The sequence below is a fragment of the Salmo salar genome, chromosome ssa26, assembly GCF_905237065.1.
Source record: "Salmo salar chromosome ssa26, Ssal_v3.1, whole genome shotgun sequence".
Classification (NCBI taxonomy): domain Eukaryota; kingdom Metazoa; phylum Chordata; class Actinopteri; order Salmoniformes; family Salmonidae; genus Salmo; species Salmo salar.
The window spans coordinates 26,760,329-26,779,129 of record NC_059467.1 but is presented as its reverse complement, the minus strand read 5'-3'; the positions used below and the strand labels follow the sequence as shown (position 1 = coordinate 26,779,129).

General features: G+C 46.7%; 1 protein-coding gene across 4 annotated transcripts in view; it reads left to right on the top strand.

The window, feature by feature from the left end:
* dennd2b (DENN domain containing 2B) overlaps positions 1 to 18,801 on the top strand; it is an 87,716-nt gene that overhangs the window by 49,954 nt on the left and 18,961 nt on the right. For all 4 annotated transcript variants that reach the window (XM_045708823.1, XM_045708822.1, XM_045708824.1 and 1 more), the window contains 8 exons: positions 5,250 to 5,368; positions 5,845 to 6,063; positions 6,489 to 6,585; positions 6,764 to 6,808; positions 7,776 to 7,960; positions 10,321 to 10,430; positions 11,027 to 11,096; positions 12,394 to 12,471. In XM_045708823.1, the coding sequence (XP_045564779.1) occupies positions 5,250 to 5,368; positions 5,845 to 6,063; positions 6,489 to 6,585; positions 6,764 to 6,808; positions 7,776 to 7,960; positions 10,321 to 10,430; positions 11,027 to 11,096; positions 12,394 to 12,471 (923 nt within the window). The remainder of the gene's footprint in view (positions 1 to 5,249; positions 5,369 to 5,844; positions 6,064 to 6,488; positions 6,586 to 6,763; positions 6,809 to 7,775; positions 7,961 to 10,320; positions 10,431 to 11,026; positions 11,097 to 12,393; positions 12,472 to 18,801) is intronic.

Below are 18,801 nucleotides of genomic sequence, written 5' to 3'. Positions count from 1 at the left end.
GGTCCCTTGCTTGGTGATGAGCTTGGAGAGGACTATGGTGTTGGACGCTGAGCTGTAGTCTATGAACAGCATTCTCACATAGTTGTTTTCCCTCCTGTCCAGGTGGAAGAGGGCAGTGTGAAGTGCAATTGTGATTGCTTCATGTGTGGATCTGTCAGGGGGGTATGCAAATTGGAGTGGGTGTAGTGAGTCTGGGATGATGGTGTTGATGTTTGTCATGGCCAGCCTTTCAAAGCACTTCATAATTACAGGTCTGAGTGCCACAGGGCAATAGTCATTTAGGCAGATTACATTGGAGCGCTTGGGAATAGGGACAATGGTGGCAGTTTGAAACATTTGGGGATTACAGACTGGGACAAGGAGAGATTGAAAATGTCTGTGAAGACACTTGCCAGCTGGTCTGCACATGCTTTGAGAACACGCCCTGGTATTCCAGCCTTGTGATTGCATTTCACCTTCCTCCTATATTGTCCTTTTGCATGTTTGATGTCTTGTCGGAGGTCGGAGAGGCTTTCTTTGTTGTGTCCATGTCCGTGTCCTGTCCCTTGTAAGCAGTAGCTCTAGCCTTTAGACCAGCGTGGATATTGCCTGTAATCCATGGTTTTTGGTTTTGATACATTCTTATAGTCTATGTACTTATTGATGAAGCCTGTGACTGTTGTGGTAAACTCCTCAATGCTATCGGTTAAATCCCGGAACATATTCCAGTCTGTACTAGAAAAATAGTCTTATAGCCTCCCGTCTTCTTCATCCAACAACTTCCATATTCAGTGCATCACTGGTACTTCCTGTTTGAGCTTTTGTTTGTAAACATGAAGCAGGATAATGTAGTCATGGTCAGATTTGCCAAAGGGAGGACGAGGGAGGGCCTTGTATGCATTTCTGTAGGTAGCAAAAAAGTGGTCCATAGTTTTAGTGCCTTTAGTGGCACAGGAGACGTGTTGGTAGAAGTGAGGTAGGATGGTTTTAATTCTCCACCCAGCCACTTGTTTGTTTATGGCCCCATACAGTTAGTTGAGTGCCAGAGTGGTGTTGGCTTGTGGATGGATGTAGACAGCTGTGATAATTACAGATGAGAACTCTCTTGGTAGATAAAAGGGTCTGTAGCTAACCATGAGTTATTCTATATCAGGTGAGCAAAAGCTAGATATTTCCTTCATACTGGAAGCAGCACACCAGTTGTTATTTATGAAAAAAACACACTCCTCCTTTTGACTTCCCCGAAGCTGCCGTCCGATCCTGCCACTGCATGGAGAATCCACTGAGTACTACGTGCATAGCGTCATCATCCAGCCACGTTTCAGTAAAACATAATATTGCAGCTTTTCAAGTCTCTCTGATAGGAGACTCTCAAATGAATTCTTGAGTGACTGGACATTTGCCAATATTCACTGGTTTCTAATTCTGAAGCCAGTGAAGTCACGCTTTTTCAATTCTGCCCACAAATTTTCTATAGGTTTGAGGTCAGGGCTTTGTGATGGCCACTCCAATACCTTGACTTTGTTATCCTTAAGCCATTTTGCCACAACTTTGGAGGTATGCTTGGGGTCATTGTCTATTTAGAAGACTCATTTGCGACCAAGCTTTAACTTCCTGACTGATGTCTTGAGATGTTGCTTCAATATATCAACATAATTTTCCTTTCTCATGATGCCATCTATTTTGTGAAATGCACCAGTCCCTCCTGCAGCAAAGCACCCCAACAACATGATGCTGCCACCCCGTGCTTCACGGTTGGGATGGTGTTCTTTGGCTTGCAAGCCTCTCCCTTTTTCTTCCAAACATAACAATGGTAATTATGGCCAAACAGTTATATTTTAGTTTCATCAGACCAGAGGACATTTCTCCAAAAAGTGCGATCTTTGTCCCCATGTGCCGTTGCAAACTGTAGTCTGGCTTTTTTATAGCGGTTTTGGAGCAGTGGCTTCTTCCTTGCTGAGCAGCCTTTCAGGTTATGTCGATATAGGACTCGTTTTACTGTGGATATAGATACTTTTGTACTGGTTTCCTACAGCATCTTCACAAGGTCCTTTTCTGTTGTTCTGGGATTGATTTGCACTTGCCACACCAAAGTACGTTCATCTCTAGGAGACAGAATGTATCTCCTTCCTGAGCGGTATGATGGCTGCGTGGTCCCATGGTGTTTATACTTGCACACTATTGTTTGTACAGATGAATGTGGTACCTTCAGGCATTTGGAAACTGCTCCCAAGGATGAACCAGACTTGTGGAGGTCTACAATTTTTTTTCTGAGGTCTTGGCTGATTTCTTTTGATTTTCCCATGATATCAAGCAAAGAGGCACTGAGTTTGAAGGTAGGCCTTGAAATACATCCATAGGTACACCTGCAATTGACTCAAATTATGTCAATTAGCCTATCAGAAGCTTCTAAAGCCATTGCATCATTTTCCGGAATTTTCCAAGCTGTTTAAAGGCACAGTCAACTTAGTGTATGTAAACTTCTGACCCACTGGAATTGTGATACAGTGAATTATAGGTGAAATAATCTGTCTGTAAGCAATTGTTGGAAAAATTACTTGTGTCATGTACAAAGTAGATGTCCTAACCGACTTGCCAAAACTATAGTTTGTTAACAAGAAATTTGTGGAGTGGTTGAAAAACAAGTATTAATGACTCCAACCTAAGTGTATGTAAACTTCCGACTTCAACTGTATGTCCTGGGAAATTTTCTTGTTACTTACAACCTCATGCTAATCGCATTAGCTTACGTTAGATCAACCGTCCCGTGGATGGGACACCGTTCCCGAAGAAGATTTATGGTATAAGTGGTTATATTATGTCAAGCTATAGTTTGATTAGCGTAGTGCCACTGGGAATCGGTTTCCCGTCTGGTGAATCAGGTTCTGTACACAACAGTGACTCAACAGTAATGGATTATGTCTGCGTCATCAACCCCAAGCTGAACTGAGTCTCTCTAACATCATTATGTCAACAGTGGTGGTGGTGAGGTAAAATGGCCTCCCTGGCCTGTCTGTCTGAGCCAGATTATCTCCGCTCTTAACACTGCATGGGAATCTGCTGACTGGAATAATGATGCTTTGTTTTGTCTATGTAATCATACATTTCACATAGATTTATGAATTGCTGATGAATACAGTATGGCATTTCTCTTTAATTTACAGTTGAATGTATACTGTAGTTTTGAGCATTTTTGAGGTATGAGTGTTAAACAATTTAGATCCAAAAATACTATATATATCTCCCAACAAATTTGGCCCATGTGGTCACAAGCCTTCTCTGAAGGATGTACACTGTACAGTTACAGCATGGTTTGTGGTGCCACCAAATGTTTAGACGGATCTCAAGCCCGTTTTGGTCCCGTGAACATCTCTGTTTATTACATGAATGACTGGTGCCACTGTAGCAGCCACTCGATGGCGAGGGACATTCTGTCCATAGCCCTTTTATGGGGTAATCCCATCCTGACATTGTGTAGATAGTCTGTCCTCTGTCTCGCTCTAGAGAGAGCCTATTGTGTAAACAGATGCCGAGTCACAGTGTGGGTGCAGCCAGGTCAGGAGAGGTGTGCCCAGTGTGTGTGTGTGTGTGTGTGTGTGTGTGTGTGTGTGTGTGTGTGTGTGTGTGTGTGTGTGTGTGTGTGTGTGTGTGTGTGTGTGTGTTTGGATGTGAGTAACCACAGCAGTTGATTAGTACCCTCCAGTGCGTCAGAAGCCAGGGAGACATATCATCATCCCGGCAGGCTGTCATTACTCTGCTTCAGTGGAATGGGGTCCAGAGCACTGAGACGTCAGTCCAGCCCTAGAGCTGGGCCATACAGACAAACATCCATATCGCGATAAATTGCCTGAATTGATGTGATAATTATAAATATAACAATAGTTTATAACAATGTGCATGTGCCACCGTATATTGTTTTTATATTACCCTTAAAACTACTACTACTAGTGTGATGCTTGTAGCCATCAATTGTCCCATTAACAATCACACATATTAGTAAACTTATTTCATTTCAAACTTCATATTTCTCTAGTATAGGCTACTTATCGTAATGAACAATATCAGCAAAATGCCTGCGATAAGTGATCGGTATGGTCAGTCTCAATTTTCGGTTTATGGTCCCAGCTATACCCAGGCCTGTTATTGTATTCATCAGCTCTGATAATACATAGGGAGGGAAGAGGGAAGAGCCCAGTCTGACTGGACTTTCATTTTTAGTATGACATGGCAGAATGCACTGATGATCTCACTAAGATGGATCATAAATAGGCAATAAATGATGAACCCCGTTTAACAAAACAGATACCTTTAACAGATACATTTAGCACAGTTTAATGTTGGCCTTCAAGGTGTTCCTCCAGTTTATAGGATTCTCTTCCATCATTGAGATGCTGAAGTGTAGATTTAGTGTAGTCTCTTTTAACAGACACTAGCTCTGTTGTAAGACTCTTGCTCGTCTTTCACTGCAAGTCTTTTCCCTCATGCCTTTCCACACCATCTGGCTCTGTTTTCCTTTTTAGTGCAGTTCCTTCGTTTTCTCACAACCTTTTCAGACCCAGCTGAAATGTTATTCTCAGAGCACGTCTGGATGGACATGGGCAGGGGTGTTATACAAGTTTTTATACTCGCTGGCTGGCCCTTTTCCAAGTGACATCAGTGAAAGCAGTGCTGTGTGAGATTCCCGTCAGTGTGGAGTGGGAAAACCCAAAACTCTTTGTGCAACACCTCTGAAATGTTGAGTGGTAATTTCTACATCAACAGTCTCATTGAAAGGATGTAAGAATGAAGTTCAGTGATACCTGAGAGGAGGAGGAAGAGGAGGAGGATGTCCCGCTCCTCTCCTCCCCTTCGCCTCCCGCAGCAGACAGCCTGCATACTCCGGCCATGACTCACCCCTAGCAGCCCAGTGTCCGGGAGTCTCGGCACAGTGCAGTCGATCAGGGGCCAGCGGGGCCGCCGGGGCCCTGGGCCAACAGTAACTGTTTAAAGAGACAGTACATTTGGGCATTGTAGCAGCCAGCTGAGATTGACCTTTAACCTGGGCCCTGCATGACTTATCTGATCTGAGCTACACCACAGGGAGCCTCTCTCCTGCCCCCCAACTCCCTCTCCTGCCCCCCGTCATCTCACACAGACTCTGGCCTGAAGCCCCTCTGGCTTTGTCTTGTCTAGTCAAATACCTTCCTTCTCCCTGAACCTCAACAGATCCTTCTGAACAGCTGCTGCTGTTATCTTAGACCTTAATCTGTTTTCTTAATGTCGTCACACAGAGAAGGAGAACCCGTACGAGGACGTGGACCTGAAGAGGAGGAGTTTGGGTCGGAAGAACCGATTGGTACCGGAAAGCAACCGGACCTGGACCTCCCAGAAACTCAACTCACCTCCTCAGGTAACCCAGCTAGCTAGCAGAACTGAGATATTTTCCTCCCTCAGACTGGAGTTAGATCTCTGAAACCTGGACAGGATCCTCCAATAATCTTATTTCACAGCCTGATTTCTCATTATTTGCGCTACAGAAGCCTTTTGATGTGTTGAATCCTGGTGGAGTTCCAGTAAAATACTGTCAGTCTGCCTGGAAATGTAGGTTTGGCTCTGCTGCTTTAATATGGAAGGGCACTGTCTCGTCGTAGGAAAGATTTTTCCTTGTGTTCAACTGGGAATGAGGTCACTGTGCGATGAGGAAAATATATTGTGTTATTGGGTACGATTACTTATTGTCATGACAAAAACCTCAGTCAATCCCAGACCAAACCAAGATCCATTGCGTCATCCTATAGGCCCTGGTCAGAAATAGTGCACTATAAAGTGAATAGGTTGCCATCTGGGACACAGCCTCAGTATTGTCCTCTCTCTCCCCCTCCACAGCTGCCCTCTCAGCCCAGTAGCCAGTCCCTGCGCCTCTCTGGTCCCACAGACAAGAAGAGTCACCGGGCATCCCGCCTGTCCAAGCGACACAGCCATGATGACATGCTGCTGCTGCCGCCCCAGCTGGGGGTCTCTCCCTCCCCCTGCTGCCTGCTGGATGACAGCCTGAGCAGCGCCAGCGACACCCTGGCCTCCCGTAGGCACCGGAGGATCCCCAAGGTACAATATAAAACACTCCAGGCTGTAGGAATGAACCTGTTCTCTCCATGAGGATCTCCTCAAGGACTATTCTATTCTTGCAAGCCATGTATCTACGGGGCCATGCATCTATCTGGAAGGCAAAATGAAGATGGATTTGCTATAGACTATACAAATGTCATTCTTTTGAATAATTCTTAAATGCACTGTGTTCGAAACGCTTTGCTGATTCTGTTCATACTTTGTTTTAAACACAAGCCATATCCCAGGGATAGTTCTGGACATGCAGAGAGAGAGGGCACTGAGAAGGATTTTATGTCTCTCTCTTCCTCCTCCCACACACTGAATGGAGCCAACTTTGAAGAGCTTCACCACAGGAGATCAGATAGTCCTCTACTGTAGGTTGTACACACACTGAGCTTCCCCTTTCCTCTCACTGTTTACAGATTGTCCAGAGAATCAACTCCATTTACTCTACCAAGAGAGGGAAGAAGAGGCTGAAGAAGCTGTCCTTGTCTAATATTGAGACGGCATCTCTGAGAGGTACATAGGGGCTCCTCCCTTCCTTCTCTCCATCCACTGTCTGGATCAGGGAGTAAATATTTGTGTCTCCCCCACCCACATAGTGTCCCAGTCATCTCATCTCTATGGCATAAACATAATTGTAGAGTTGACCCCTGACCCTAAACAAACCTTTTTTCTCTCTCCGATCTGTTTACAGATGACAACAGCGAGAGCGAGAGCGACTCTGATGACAGGTTCAAAGGTGAGAGGTCACAGTATGCAGTTGATGCTCAGTCCCTGGAGAACAATGGTGCACTTGGTCTATAGCTGTCTGTTTCTGCACAGACAGAGGATTTGTCCCAGTCACAGCAGATACAACAAGCGCATGTCTCTGTTGTGACAAGTCGGTGTTTGGAACGAGACATCGATCAAGTGACTTGTGACCAAAGGGACCACAGAAATGTAACTGAAAGGCAAAATGAAGACGTAATGGATGTGATATAGACTATACAACTGTCATTCTTTTGAATAAATACTAAATGCACTGTGTCCGAACTTGTTGCTGATTCTGTTCATACTCTGTTTTAAACACAAGCCATCTGTGATGACAGTTATGGTGAACTATAAGGTTTGTATTTCTCTCTAATCTGTGTTTAGGTTGTTATGTGTTGGACTGTGTGAGGATAAACATGTGTGAGTATAGAGGTTTAATCAGTGTGTTGAAACCCAGCTAACGTTTTAAATCCGGTTAAGTTTTGGTTCCCAGAATGCTTTTGGTAGGTTAGAGATAACAATCATTTAACCTCCATTTGTTTGGTTTTCAAAGCATTTTCTTTTCTCTTTTTTTTAATCATCCCAGGAACCGCGTGGCAACTTTTCAGGGGTCCTTGAATGTTTGATTTCCTTTTACATCGTAACATGGTTTTGGAAACATCATACTTGACTAAATATGTTCCAATAATGTTTGGAGAACATTCTCTCGTTATGTTCTCTCTCAACCTAAGGGGAATCCAATGGTAACATTTCATTAGTTATGGGAATGTGTTTTGTTAGATGGGAAGTGGATGTTGGACTGTAAGCTCTTTGTCAGTCTTCATGGCTTGTAGTGCACTATTTGCTGTGATTGCTGTCAGTTGTGTGTAGTACACAGTATTTGGGATATGCATTTTGTTAATACAACCCTGTACTGAAGGTTGAACTGTCCATATCCCTCTCTCTTCTCTCCCCAGCCCACACCCAGAGGCTGCTGAAACTGCAGTCAATGCTGCGGCGGGCCCCTAGCTACCGCACACTGGAGCTGCAGCTGATTGAGTGGCAGGAGAGGGAGCTGTTTGAGTACTTTGTGGTGGTGTCCCTCAAGAAGAAGCCCACCAAGAACTCCTTCTTTCCCGAAGTCACCTACCAGTTCCCCAAGGTAAGGGAACAACCAAACTGTATTCTTGCCCCTCGGGCCCCTTGGTCATGGGTCAGACAGCAGTGTCAAGTCCCTTAAGTGAGAGAACGGATTTAAACAGGAAGGGGTCCTGGTCGATAACTGTTTCTTCTGAGACATTACTCACTGGACCTACAGAAGTCTGTATGCTGAGAGCTGTGATATATGGAGGTCGGAGACCCTTACCAATGTTGTTTGCATGTTGAAATAGAATTGAAAATGGCTCATTTTCATACAGAACAATATTGATTTCTGTGGTCAAAAACATCTGTGTTATCTAATCTACTTTTAGTAGCCATTATGGCCACATTAGTCCAGCACATACAGTTCCTTCAGAAAGTATTCATACCCCTTGACTTATTCATATTTTGTTGTGTTAAAGCCTGAATTCAAAATTAATAATAAAAAAATGTCCCACTCATCTACACACAATACCCCATAATGACAAAGTGAAAACAGGTTTTTAGAAATTTTAGCACATAAAAAAAAGCTAATACAGAAATATCTAATTTACATAAGTATTCATACCCCTGAGTCAGTACATGTTATAATCACTTTTGGCAGCGATTACAGCTAAGTCTTTCTGGGTAAGTCTACTAAGAGCTTTGCACACCTGGATTGTACAATATTTGCATGTTATTATTTTTTTAATTCTTCAAGCTCTGTCAAGTTGGTTGTTGATCATTTATAGATAGCCATTTTCAAGTCTTGCCATAGATTTTCAAGCTGATTTAAGTCAAAACTGTAACTAAGCCACTCAGGAACATTCAATGTTGTCTTGGTTAGCAACTCCAGTGTATATTTGGCCTTGTGTTTTAGGTTATTGTCCTGCTGAAAGGTGAATTTGTCTCCCAGTGTCTGTTGGAAAGCAGACTGAACCAGGTTTTCCTCTAGGATTTTGACTGTGCTTAGTTCTATTTAGTTTATTTTTATCCCAAAAAACCCTGTGCAGTCCTTGCTGATGACTAGTATACCCATAACATGATGCAACCACCACCATGCTTGAAAATATGAAGAGTGGTACTCAGTGATGTGTTGTGTTGGATTTGCCCCAAACATAACACTTTGTATTCAGGACAAGAAGTTAATTTCTTTGTTACATGTTTTGCAGTTTTTCTTTAGTGCTTTATTACAAACAGGATGCATGTTTTGGAAGATTTTTATTCTGTAAAGGCTTCCTTATTTTCATTTAGGTTAGTATTGTGGAGTAACTACAGTGTTGTTGATCCATTCTCAGTTTTCTCCTATCATAGCCATTAAATTCTGTAACTGTTTTAAAGTCACAATTGACCTCATGGTGAAATCCCTGAGTGGTTTCCTTCCTCTCCGGCAACTGAGTTAGGAAGGACTGTAGTGACTGGGTGTATTGATACACTATCCGACGTGTAATTAATAACTTCACCATGCGCAAAGGGATATTTAATGTCTGTAAAAAATTTTACCCATCTACCAATTGGTGCCCTTCTCTACGAGGCATTGGAAAACATCTCTGGTCTTTGTGGTTGAATCTGTGTTTTAAATTCACTGCTCGACTGAAGGACTTTACAGATAATTGTATGTGTGTGGGTACAGAGATGAGGAAGTCATGAAAAAATTATGTTAATCACAATTTTTGTCAATGCAACTTAATGTGAGTTGTTAAGCACATTTTTACTCATGAACTTGTTTTGGCTTGCCATAGCGAAGGGGTTGAATATTTATTGACTCAAGACATTTCAGCTTTTTAATTTAAAATGTATTTGTAAGTGTTTCTAAAAATATAATTCCACTTTGACATTATGAGGTATTGTGTGTAGGCCAGTGACACAAAATGTAAATGTAATCCATTTTAAATTCAGACTGTAACACAACAAAATGTGGGAAAAAGTCCACGGGTGTGAATACTTTCTGAAGGTACTGTAAATGCAGATATTTCTGAAGAGTAGGGCCATGGCCGTAACATACGGGTTGAGGGAGTTTTCGGAGTTTATTTACAGTAAGTGGTGTAACCAGGAAACGGTTTCTATGGTAGTTAAGTGTTTACTTACTCAAAGATCTCTTTTTAAGCTATTTAAGATTTGGTTCAGTGATAGAATCCCCTGGGAGATATCGGTATGTTGGTTCTCTGCCAGAGAAAAGCCTGACCCAATGATGTCGGGGGGGGAGGGTAGAGAGGGGGGTTGGGGGTGATAAGGGGAGGAGGCGCTGACCCTGTGTGGGAGAATGCTTAGGCTGGTCATTTATTCTTACTGTAGGGGACATTTTTGGGGACCCTGTAAAGAGGACAGACTCAGTAGACTGTAAGCGTCTGGGTCTGTTTCTGACTGAGGCGTTTCCTGTTCCTTTCTCGTCTCGTCTCACAGCTAGAGAGGCCCACCAAGCTGATGAGGGAGGCAGAGCAGAGACTCAAAGCCATCCCCCAGTTCTGCTTTCCAGATGCCAAGGACTGGACCCCAGTGTCTGAATACAGCAGGTACAGTACAGATTACTGTACAACCCCACTGCATCACGGAGGAAAGCTCACCACCACACTGTTGGCTTATTAGTCCCATTCCTTGCCTGAACCAGATGGGTACTAATCAGTTGTGATGCACAAGTGTTCCATATATAGATTAAGGTAAAAAAACTAACAAATCAATAGAATGATTAGACGTGTAAATATCAATGAGTAAAATTAGGAAGAAAACACAAAGATGTAATGCCATTATCTTCATGAAATCCTGGTAGACTCTTACTCTCACTCCTGCTCCTGACAACGTGGGTCCCTAAAACAGCCTTCTCTCTCCGCCACAGAGACTGGGCTACTTCACCAACCCTAAAGTGTGAATGAGATCCAACACTACGTTTCCTTTGATCACTGTTCAATCTCTACAATCTGTGTGCTGGTTTGACTATAACAGAGTGTGTGTGTGTGTGTGTGTGTGTGTGTGTGTGTGTGTGTGTGTGTGTGTGTGTGTGTGTGTGTGTGTGTGTGTGTGTGTGTGTGTGTGTGTGTGTGTGTGTGTGTGTGTGTGTGTGTGTGTGTGTGTGTGTGTGTGTGTGTGTGTGTGTGTGTGTGTTTCGGTACAGTGAGACCTTCTCGTTCATGTTGACTGGAGAGGATGGCAGCAGGAGGTTTGGGTACTGCAGGCGTCTGCTGGTAAGCAAGCCACCATTAGTTCACTGGTCTCTGTTCTGTTCACACCCTGCTGAGCCAGCCCTGTTTGTTTTGACAAGGGTTTTTTCTTTCCTGTGGGACCATTGAGGTGTTATTGCGTCACCAAGCTGGGTATGAATAGGAATTTTAATGTCTGTATGTAACAAAGCTTGGTCGTTTTGGCCTTTCAAAATGGTTGCGATGAATCCTAGTAAAACTGGACTCCTTCTGTTTCATGAGAGTTTCTCAGGAGAAGAATGCCGAAAAACAAGCCATGAAATGTCTAAGTTTGTCATTGTAGAGCACAACCCGCCCGTAAGGGTTTCTAGTCATTTGATATTTTATGACGAGCCCACAGTTCAGAAAGTATGGCTGTGTGGGATGTTGTGCTTGCTGTGATTTTTTTTAATGTCACTGTTATACCCAAGAATGTGTACATTCACAAAGTGTGTATGTTTTGTAGGGTTTGTCAGTGTGTTTTAGTAGTCTACTGTATTTGTGTGTCGCGTAGACCGAGATGGGGGCCATTCTTAAACTCAGTTCTGACTGTTACTTGACTGTATTGAGCTCAGTAGTTGCTGACATTAAGTAGCTGTAGATCAGACGACTCCTGGTGCTGTGAGAGAGGTGAGTTTCCTCCTCTCCGGTAACCCAGCTCCTTCCTTCCCTGGTGGAAGTCTAAGGAGTTGGCATGAACAACACATTCCTAAGGACTTTAACCAAGTTCCACATGCTTGATTTAATCATCCATTTGGAGAAAGCAGAGGAGAAAATTGCATACCTAATATGGACAAGTGGATCGGGATTTCTTTATATGTATGCACGTGTTAATTTGTGTGTGTGTGTGTGTGTGTGTCTGTGCAGATATGTGTGTGTGTTAGGAGATGGATAGATCCAGGAGGCCTGGTTGGCTCCAGAGTAGATTGGTCTGTGATTGTTTAGTGTGGAGGGTAGAGGTATTCATTAACTGTGTAGAGACTGCAGCACCTGTGTTTAGTTTACAATGGGAAGCCTCAGTCTCTCCAGATGAAATACGTCTACCTCCAGCAGCTGAAAGACCAGACTTATAAATATTTGTTCAACCACAGCTGATTGTGAACTAACCTGGTACTTTATCTGAATAAAAGCAAGTACAGTTTGTGTGTATGGTAGTGTTTCAGTATATTCTCATTGATGTTGCATTATAAACCTAACCAAGTATCTTATCTTAGTATCTATTGCCACATTACTGTGTGTGTTACCTTACAAGCCTCTCTTCCCCAGTGACTGACGAGACTCTTAATTTGTGCCCCTGTTCCAGCCGAGTGGGAAAGGGCCTCGCCTTCCTGAGGTGTACTGTGTCATCAGCCGACTGGGCTGTTTCCACCTGTTCTCCAAGGTGAGTTCATGCTTACACACACACACACACACACACCCTAGTGTAGCCGTCGTCGCGGTTACCTGTCTCTGAGCCGAGCCGAGGCCAGTGTTCCCAGGAGTGAACTAGTTGAGGCTGTGCCAGCATTTCCACTCTAAGGCATCCTGTCCAGCATAAACCTTATTTTCTGCTTTTTCCTCTCTGATTTCCCAGTTAAATAGTTTCCTTCACTTGTTTCTGAGTTGAGCTAACATGACACAGAGTGCTCATTGTGTTTAAGTACTCCATGCCTTATCTGCCTCCTCATGAATCCTCTATGAACAGTGTATTTGAAGTGAATAAGGCCTGTGTTCAGGGAAACAATTAAGAAGTAGTAGATGTATTTAATGAATGAAAATAACTTTTTATTACTGTATTGTGAGTGCTAAAATGTGCCAAAAAGCTGTCAGTTAGTTTCATTTCATATTCATTTAAGGTCAAAAGGAGGCATAAATACAATAGATTGTTTCTGTCTTGTGACAGCACAGGCATCTCAACAGTGAGGGTTGAACAGTCCTCATACAGGTGGCAGTGTAGGTCTCAGAAGGCACCGTTTTGAGGGCTTGAGACCTGCGTAGGTGAGAGAGGAAATGTTTTCCAAGGAGTTTGAAGTGCTTTTCTAGTTAATGCGAGAAAGATGGGAGTGTTTGATTTCACTGGGAACAGAGGGTGTGTGGGGAGTGGAGGGGATATCATATGACCCTGAATGTGAGTGTGTCTCTCCAACAAACTTTCCAGACAGGAGTAGACAGGTCTGACACAGACAGACACATGGACATATTGGGTGGGATTTTCCTTTGCTATTTTCCATATATATCAGACAGCCACAGATTGAAATTCATACTGTATTTGTCAAAAGGGGCAAAGGTAGCCTGGTTCCAGACAATAGCAAGAGCTTTACTTCAGACAGCAACACGCTACCATTTACATTTACTGGCCATATTGACTGAATGTACTTGGTCTTGGTCTATTACTACACTCTCAATCTACATCCCGAGTGAAACCTTATTCCCTATTTAGTGCACTACTTTTGACCACGGTCCATAAGGCACTATATAGGGAATTTGGGACTTTCTGTTTGAAATATTGAGTGTTGTGTCTGCTGTGTGGTCTAACTCTCAACCCCCTGTCCTGTGCTGTGTGGTCTAACACTCAACCCCCTGTCCTGTGCTGTGTGGTCTAACTCTCAACCCCCTGTCCTGTGCTGTGCTGTGTGGTCTAACTCTCAACCCCCTGTCCTGTGCTGTGCTGTGTGGTCTAACTCTCAACCCCATGTCCTGTGCTGTGCTGTGTGGTCTAACTCTCAACCCCATGTCCTGTGCTGTGCTGTGTGGTCTAACACTCAACCCCCTGTCCTGTGTGCTGTGTGGTCTAACTCTCAACCCCATGTCCTGTGCTGTGCTGTGTGGTCTAACTCTCAACCCCCTGTCCTGTCCTGTGCTGTGTGGTCTAACTCTCAACCCCCTGTCCTGTGCTGTGTGGTCTAACTCTCAACCCCCTGTCCTGTGCTGTGTGGTCTAACTCTCAACCCCCTGTCCTGTCCTGTGCTGTGTGGTCTAACTCTCAACCCCCTGTCCTGTGCTGTGTGGTCTAACTCTCAACCCCCTGTCCTGTGCTGTGTGGTCTAACTCTCAACCCCCTGTCCTGTGCTGTGTGGTCTAACTCTCAACCCCCTGCCCTGTGCTGTGCTGTGTGGTCTAACTCTCAACCCCCTGTCCTGTGCTGTGTGGTCTAACTCTCAACCCCCTGTGCTGTGCTGTGTGGTCTAACACTCAACCCCCTGTCCTGTGCTGTGCTGTGTGGTCTAACTCTCAACCCCCTGTGCTGTGCTGTGCTGTGTGGTCTAACTCTCAACCCCCTGTCCTGTCCTGTGCTGTGTGGTCTAACTCTCAACCCCCTGTCCTGTGCTGTGCTGTGTGGTCTAACTCTCAACCCCCTGTCCTGTGCTGTGTGGTCTAACACTCAACCCCCTGTCCTGTGCTGTGTGGTCTAACTCTCAACCCCCTGTCCTGTGCTGTGTGGTCTAACTCTCAACCCCCTGTCCTGTGCTGTGCTGTGTGGTCTAACTCTCAACCCCCTGTCCTGTGCTGTGTGGTCTAACTCTCAACCCCATGTCCTGTGCTGTGTGGTCTAACTCTCAACCCCATGTCCTGTGCTGTGTGGTCTAACTCTCAACCCCCTGTCCTGTGCTGTGTGGTCTAACTCTCAACCCCCTGTCCTGTGCTGTGTGGTCTAACTCTCAACCCCATGTCCTGTGCTGTGTGGTCTAACTCTTAACCCCCTGTCCTGTGCTGTGTGGTCTAACTCTCAACCCCCTGTCCTGTGCTGTGCTGTGTGGTCTAACTCTCAACCCCCTGTCCTGTCCTGTGCTGTGTGGTCTAACTCTCAACCCCCCTGTCCTGTGCTGTGCTGTGTGGTCTAACTCTCAACCCCCTGTCCTGTCCTGTGCTGTGTGGTCTAACTCTCAACCCCATGTCCTGTGCTGTGTGGTCTAACTCTCAACCCCATGTCCTGTGCTGTGTGGTCTAACTCTCAACCCCCTGTCCTGTGCTATGTGGTCTAACTCTCAACCCCCTGTCATGTCCTGTGCTGTGTGGTCTAACTCTCAACCCCCTGTCCTGTGCTGTGTGGTCTAACTCTCAACCCCCTGTCCTGTGCTGTGCTGTGTGGTCTAACTCTCAACCCCCTGTCCTGTGCTGTGTGGTCTAACTCTCAACCCCCTGTCCTGTGCTGTGTGGTCTAACACTCAACCCCCTGTCCTGTGCTGTGTGGTCTAACTCTCAACCCCCTGTCCTGTGCTGTGTGGTCTAACTCTCAACCCCCTGTCCTGTCCTGTGCTGTGTGGTCTAACTCTCAACCCCCTGTCCTGTGCTGTGCTGTGTGGTCTAACTCTCAACCCCCTGTCCTGTGCTGTGCTGTGTGGTCTAACTCTCAACCCCCTGTCCTGTGCTGTGCTGTGTGGTCTAACTCTCAACCCCCTGTCCTGTCCTGTGCTGTGTGGTCTAACTCTCAACCCCCTGTCCTGTGCTGTGCTGTGTGGTCTAACTCTCAACCCCATGTCCTGTGCTGTGTGGTCTAACTCTCAACCCCCTGTCCTGTGCTGTGTGGTCTAACTCTCAACCCCCTGTCCTGTGCTGTGTGGTCTAACTCTCAACCCCCTGTCCTGTGCTGTGTGGTCTAACTCTCAACCCCCTGTCCTGTGCTGTGTGGTCTAACTCTCAACCCCCTGTCCTGTGCTGTGTGGTCTAACACTCAACCCCCTGTCCTGTGCTGTGCTGTGTGGTCTAACTCTCAACCCCCTGTCCTGTGCTGTGCTGTGTGGTCTAACTCTCAACCCCCTGTCCTGTGCTGTGCTGTGTGGTCTAACTCTCAACCCCCTGTCCTGTGCTGTGCTGTGTGGTCTAACTCTCAACCCCATGTCCTGTGCTGTGTGGTCTAACTCTCAACCCCCTGTCCTGTGCTGTGTGGTCTAACACTCAACCCCCTGTCCTGTGCTGTGCTGTGTGGTCTAACTCTCAACCCCCTGTCCTGTGCTGTGCTGTGTGGTCTAACTCTCAACCCCCTGTCCTGTGCTGTGCTGTGTGGTCTAACTCTCAACCCCCTGTCCTGTGCTGTGCTGTGTGGTCTAACTCTCAACCCCCTGTCCTGTGCTGTGTGGTCTAACACTCAACCCCCTGTCCTGTGCTGTGCTGTGTGGTCTAACTCTCAACCCCCTGTCCTGTGCTGTGCTGTGTGGTCTAACTCTCAACCCCCTGCCCTGTGCTGTGCTGTGTGGTCTAACTCTCAACCCCCTGTCCTGTGCTGTGCTGTGTGGTCTAACTCTCAACCCCCTGTCCTGTGCTGTGCTGTGTGGTCTAACTCTCAACCCCCTGTCCTGTGCTGTGTTTTCTAACACTCAACCCCCTGTCCTGTGCTGTGTGGTCTAACTCTCTAACCCCCTGCCCTGTGCTGTGCTGTGTGGTCTAACTCTCAACCCCCTGTCCTGTGCTGTGTGGTCTAACTCTCAACCCCCTGTCCTGTGCTGTGCTGTGTGGTCTAACTCTCAACCCCCTGTCCTGTGCTGTGTGGTCTAACTCTCAACCCCCTGTCCTGTGCTGTGTGGTCTAACACTCAACCCCCTGTCCTGTGCTGTGTGGTCTAACTCTCAACCCCCTGTCCTGTGCTGTGTGGTCTAACTCTCAACCCCCTGTCCTGTGCTGTGCTGTGTGGTCTAACTCTCAACCCCATGTCCTGTGCTGTGTGGTCTAACTCTCAACCCCATGTCCTGTGCTGTGTGGTCTAACTCTCAACCCCCTGTCCTGTGCTGTGTGGTCTAACTCTCAACCCCCTGTCCTGTGCTGTGTGGTCTAACTCTCAACCCCATGTCCTGTGCTGTGTGGTCTAACTCTTAACCCCCTGTCCTGTGCTGTGTGGTCTAACTCTCAACCCCCTGTCCTGTGCTGTGCTGTGTGGTCTAACTCTCAACCCCCTGTCCTGTCCTGTGCTGTGTGGTCTAACTCTCAACCCCCTGTCCTGTGCTGTGCTGTGTGGTCTAACTCTCAACCCCCTGTCCTGTCCTGTGCTGTGTGGTCTAACTCTCAACCCCATGTCCTGTGCTGTGTGGTCTAACTCTCAACCCCATGTCCTGTGCTGTGTGGTCTAACTCTCAACCCCCTGTCCTGTGCTATGTGGTCTAACTCTCAACCCCCTGTCATGTCCTGTGCTGTGTGGTCTAACTCTCAACCCCCTGTCCTGTGCTGTGTGGTCTAACTCTCAACCCCCTGTCCTGTGCTGTGCTGTGTGGTCTAACTCTCAACCCCCTGTCCTGTGCTGTGTGGTCTAACTCTCAACCCCCTGTCCTGTGCTGTGTGGTCTAACACTCAACCCCCTGTCCTGTGCTGTGTGGTCTAACTCTCAACCCCCTGTCCTGTGCTGTGTGGTCTAACTCTCAACCCCCTGTCCTGTCCTGTGCTGTGTGGTCTAACTCTCAACCCCCTGTCCTGTGCTGTGCTGTGTGGTCTAACTCTCAACCCCCTGTCCTGTGCTGTGCTGTGTGGTCTAACTCTCAACCCCCTGTCCTGTGCTGTGCTGTGTGGTCTAACTCTCAACCCCCTGTCCTGTCCTGTGCTGTGTGGTCTAACTCTCAACCCCCTGTCCTGTGCTGTGCTGTGTGGTCTAACTCTCAACCCCATGTCCTGTGCTGTGTGGTCTAACTCTCAACCCCCTGTCCTGTGCTGTGTGGTCTAACTCTCAACCCCCTGTCCTGTGCTGTGTGGTCTAACTCTCAACCCCCTGTCCTGTGCTGTGTGGTCTAACTCTCAACCCCCTGTCCTGTGCTGTGTGGTCTAACTCTCAACCCCCTGTCCTGTGCTGTGTGGTCTAACACTCAACCCCCTGTCCTGTGCTGTGCTGTGTGGTCTAACTCTCAACCCCCTGTCCTGTGCTGTGCTGTGTGGTCTAACTCTCAACCCCCTGTCCTGTGCTGTGCTGTGTGGTCTAACTCTCAACCCCCTGTCCTGTGCTGTGCTGTGTGGTCTAACTCTCAACCCCATGTCCTGTGCTGTGTGGTCTAACTCTCAACCCCCTGTCCTGTGCTGTGTGGTCTAACACTCAACCCCCTGTCCTGTGCTGTGCTGTGTGGTCTAACTCTCAACCCCCTGTCCTGTGCTGTGCTGTGTGGTCTAACTCTCAACCCCCTGTCCTGTGCTGTGCTGTGTGGTCTAACTCTCAACCCCCTGTCCTGTGCTGTGCTGTGTGGTCTAACTCTCAACCCCCTGTCCTGTGCTGTGTGGTCTAACACTCAACCCCCTGTCCTGTGCTGTGCTGTGTGGTCTAACTCTCAACCCCCTGTCCTGTGCTGTGCTGTGTGGTCTAACTCTCAACCCCCTGCCCTGTGCTGTGCTGTGTGGTCTAACTCTCAACCCCCTGTCCTGTGCTGTGCTGTGTGGTCTAACTCTCAACCCCCTGTCCTGTGCTGTGCTGTGTGGTCTAACTCTCAACCCCCTGTCCTGTGCTGTGTTTTCTAACACTCAACCCCCTGTCCTGTGCTGTGTGGTCTAACTCTCTAACCCCCTGCCCTGTGCTGTGCTGTGTGGTCTAACTCTCAACCCCCTGTCCTGTGCTGTGTGGTCTAACTCTCAACCCCCTGTCCTGTGCTGTGCTGTGTGGTCTAACTCTCAACCCCCTGTCCTGTGCTGTGTGGTCTAACTCTCAACCCCCTGTCCTGTGCTGTGTGGTCTAACACTCAACCCCCTGTCCTGTGCTGTGTGGTCTAACTCTCAACCCCCTGTCCTGTGCTGTGTGGTCTAACTCTCAACCCCCTGTCCTGTGCTG